Source organism: Palaemon carinicauda, chromosome 35 (assembly GCF_036898095.1).
Source record: "Palaemon carinicauda isolate YSFRI2023 chromosome 35, ASM3689809v2, whole genome shotgun sequence".
Lineage (NCBI taxonomy): Eukaryota > Metazoa > Arthropoda > Malacostraca > Decapoda > Palaemonidae > Palaemon > Palaemon carinicauda.
The window spans coordinates 38,019,221-38,021,720 of record NC_090759.1 but is presented as its reverse complement, the minus strand read 5'-3'; the positions used below and the strand labels follow the sequence as shown (position 1 = coordinate 38,021,720).

The following is a 2,500-nucleotide window of genomic DNA, read 5'->3' as shown; positions in this document are numbered from 1 at the left end:
TTGACACTATTCATCACGTCACCGTCTCATCATGTCACCTCGCATCACATCACGTCACATCACCTTCCGTCAAATGTGCTACCTATTCACACTATTCCTCACGTCACATCGCATCATGTCACGTCACATCGCATTATGTCACGTCACATCGCATCATGTCACGTCACCTCGCATCACGTTACGCCACCATTCTGTCAACCGTGCTATGCATTCACACTATTCATAACGTCACATTACATCACATTACGTCACCGTTCCGTCACACTATTCATCACGTCCCATCACATCACGTCACGTCACATCACCGTTCCGTCAAAATATCTTCCGCATAAATAAGTACACTAAACTGTTCTTCGTCACAGTTACTGCACCAGCACATCACGGCCCCGTCACGGCACGGATTCTTTCCGTGAATATTTTGACGTGACGTGACGTGACGTGACGGTGGGAATCAGCCTTAAGGGTTCTCGGGTAATGACTCCTGAGGCTCTGCGGGGAACGTCTCCCTTGGGCAAATTACTCCATTCATAAGGTTAATAGATATTCATAGTCACCTTTGAGGTATGTCTCGGAGTCACTCGTAAATGGAGTTGGAAGGACGGGTTATTATTATTATTATTATTATTATTATTATTATTATTATTATTATTATTATTATTATTATTATTATTCATGCGTATATGTTAGTGGGCGTTGTCTGACTATTAAATTTGACTGTAAATATATTCTGTTTTAAATGGTGGTTATTCGTTTATGATAACTAAAGGAATTATATTTTATTACCATTTTGGTAGTATTCTACATTATAATATTTTGTTGTGTATGTCTTTTATTTTTCTTTACAATTTTTATTATCAGTAAATTCTTTCAGGAAGCATTTTTATATTTTCATAATTTTATTATTGCATGCTTTTATGTGTTAGTTTAAGTCATTAATTTCACCAAAAAAATGTATAATTCTCTCACTTTAGCTATTCATAAACCTTTAAGTCATTCCTTTCGTCCTAAGCCCTTCGGTTATCTATTAGTAAATATGTTTTGGTTATTCATTGTCATGTTATTCATCTCCCCCAGTTTACATTTTTACACCAGCTTCTCGTGAATGGTTATGAGAATATATCTGACTAACGACTTCTGCCAAGTCTTGCATCAGGGGTTTTAACGTATCGAGATATTCCCTACTTGCTAACAAAGTCCTTATATCTTGCAGCGAGTCCATGGGTGGTTCCGATTGCTGACGGAGACGCTCGGACGCAGAAAACACTTCGCTGTCTCCTTCTTGAACGCATCGCACGACACAACTAGTGAGTATCTGACTGAAGGAGGTCCCACGATAGTCTATTAGACTCTAATGTATTGTAGTTATTATCTTGAATTACGATAAATGGATGCATTGAAGTACGAACTGAGGAAGATTATCCCGTCAATGTATGACAAGAGCATTTTCTTCTAGTTTTGAAATCTTTTAAGAGTCCAATATCAAGAGCGTTTTCTTCTAGTTTTGAAATCTTTTCGAGTCCAATATCAGGAGCATTTTCTTATAGTTTTGAAATCTTTTAGAGTCCAATATCAGGAGCATTTTCTTTTAGGTTTGAAATCTTTTTAGAGTCCAATATCAGGAGCATTTTCTGTAGTTTTGAAATCCTTCAGAGTCCAGTATTAGGAGCATTTTCTTTATTTTGAAATCTTTTAGAGTCCAGTAACAGGAGAACTTTCTTCTAGTTTTGAAATCTTTCAGAGTCCAATATCAGGAGCATTTTCTTTTAGGTTTGAAATCTTTTTAGAGTCCAATATCAGGAGATTTACTTCTAGTTTTGAAATCTTTCAGAGTCCAGTAACAGGAGAACTTTCTTCTAGTTTTGACATCTTTTAGGGTCCAGTAACAAGAGAATTTTCTTCTAGTTTGGAAATCTTTCAGAGTCCAAATATCAGGAGATTTACTTCTAGTTTTGAAATCTTTCAGAGTCCAAATATCAGGAGATTTACTTCTAGTTTTGAAATCTTTCAGAGTCCAGTAACAGGAGAACTTTCTTCTAGTTTTGAAATCTTTTAGAGTCCAATATCAGGAGCATTTTCCCTAGTTTTGAAATACTTTAGAGTCCAGTAACAGGAGAACTTTCTTTCTAGTTTTGAAATCTTTCAGAGTCCAGTATCGGGAGCATTTTCCTTTAGTTTTGAAATCTTTTAGAGTCCAGTAACATGAGAATTTTCTTCTAGTTTGGAAATCTTATAAGGTCTATTAACAGGAGCGCTTCTAGTTTTCATATAGGAAAGATAGACCAACTCTTGAGTTTTTCTTTTTCTTATTGGTGGGTTTGACACAAGGAGGTTCCTTAGTCATAGGTTTGATTCATTATAGTGCTACTGTGTCCGAAGCACTTGGCTGCCATATTATTTAATTTTTCTCAATTATCTATAAGTAATCAGAAATCAAGTTTAAAACAGAAATATGTATATTATGTCTTTTTTATTTGTATTGATAGTGATTAAAGCGTTTACT

At 35.6% G+C, this 2,500-nt stretch overlaps 1 protein-coding gene across 1 annotated transcript in view; it reads left to right on the top strand.

Moving 5' to 3' along the window:
* LOC137627237 (uncharacterized) overlaps positions 1-2,500 on the top strand; it is a 360,253-nt gene that overhangs the window by 226,619 nt on the left and 131,134 nt on the right. Inside the window, exon 12 of the mRNA XM_068358318.1 lies at positions 1,211-1,304. Coding sequence (XP_068214419.1) covers positions 1,211-1,304 — 94 coding nt within the window. The remainder of the gene's footprint in view (positions 1-1,210; positions 1,305-2,500) is intronic.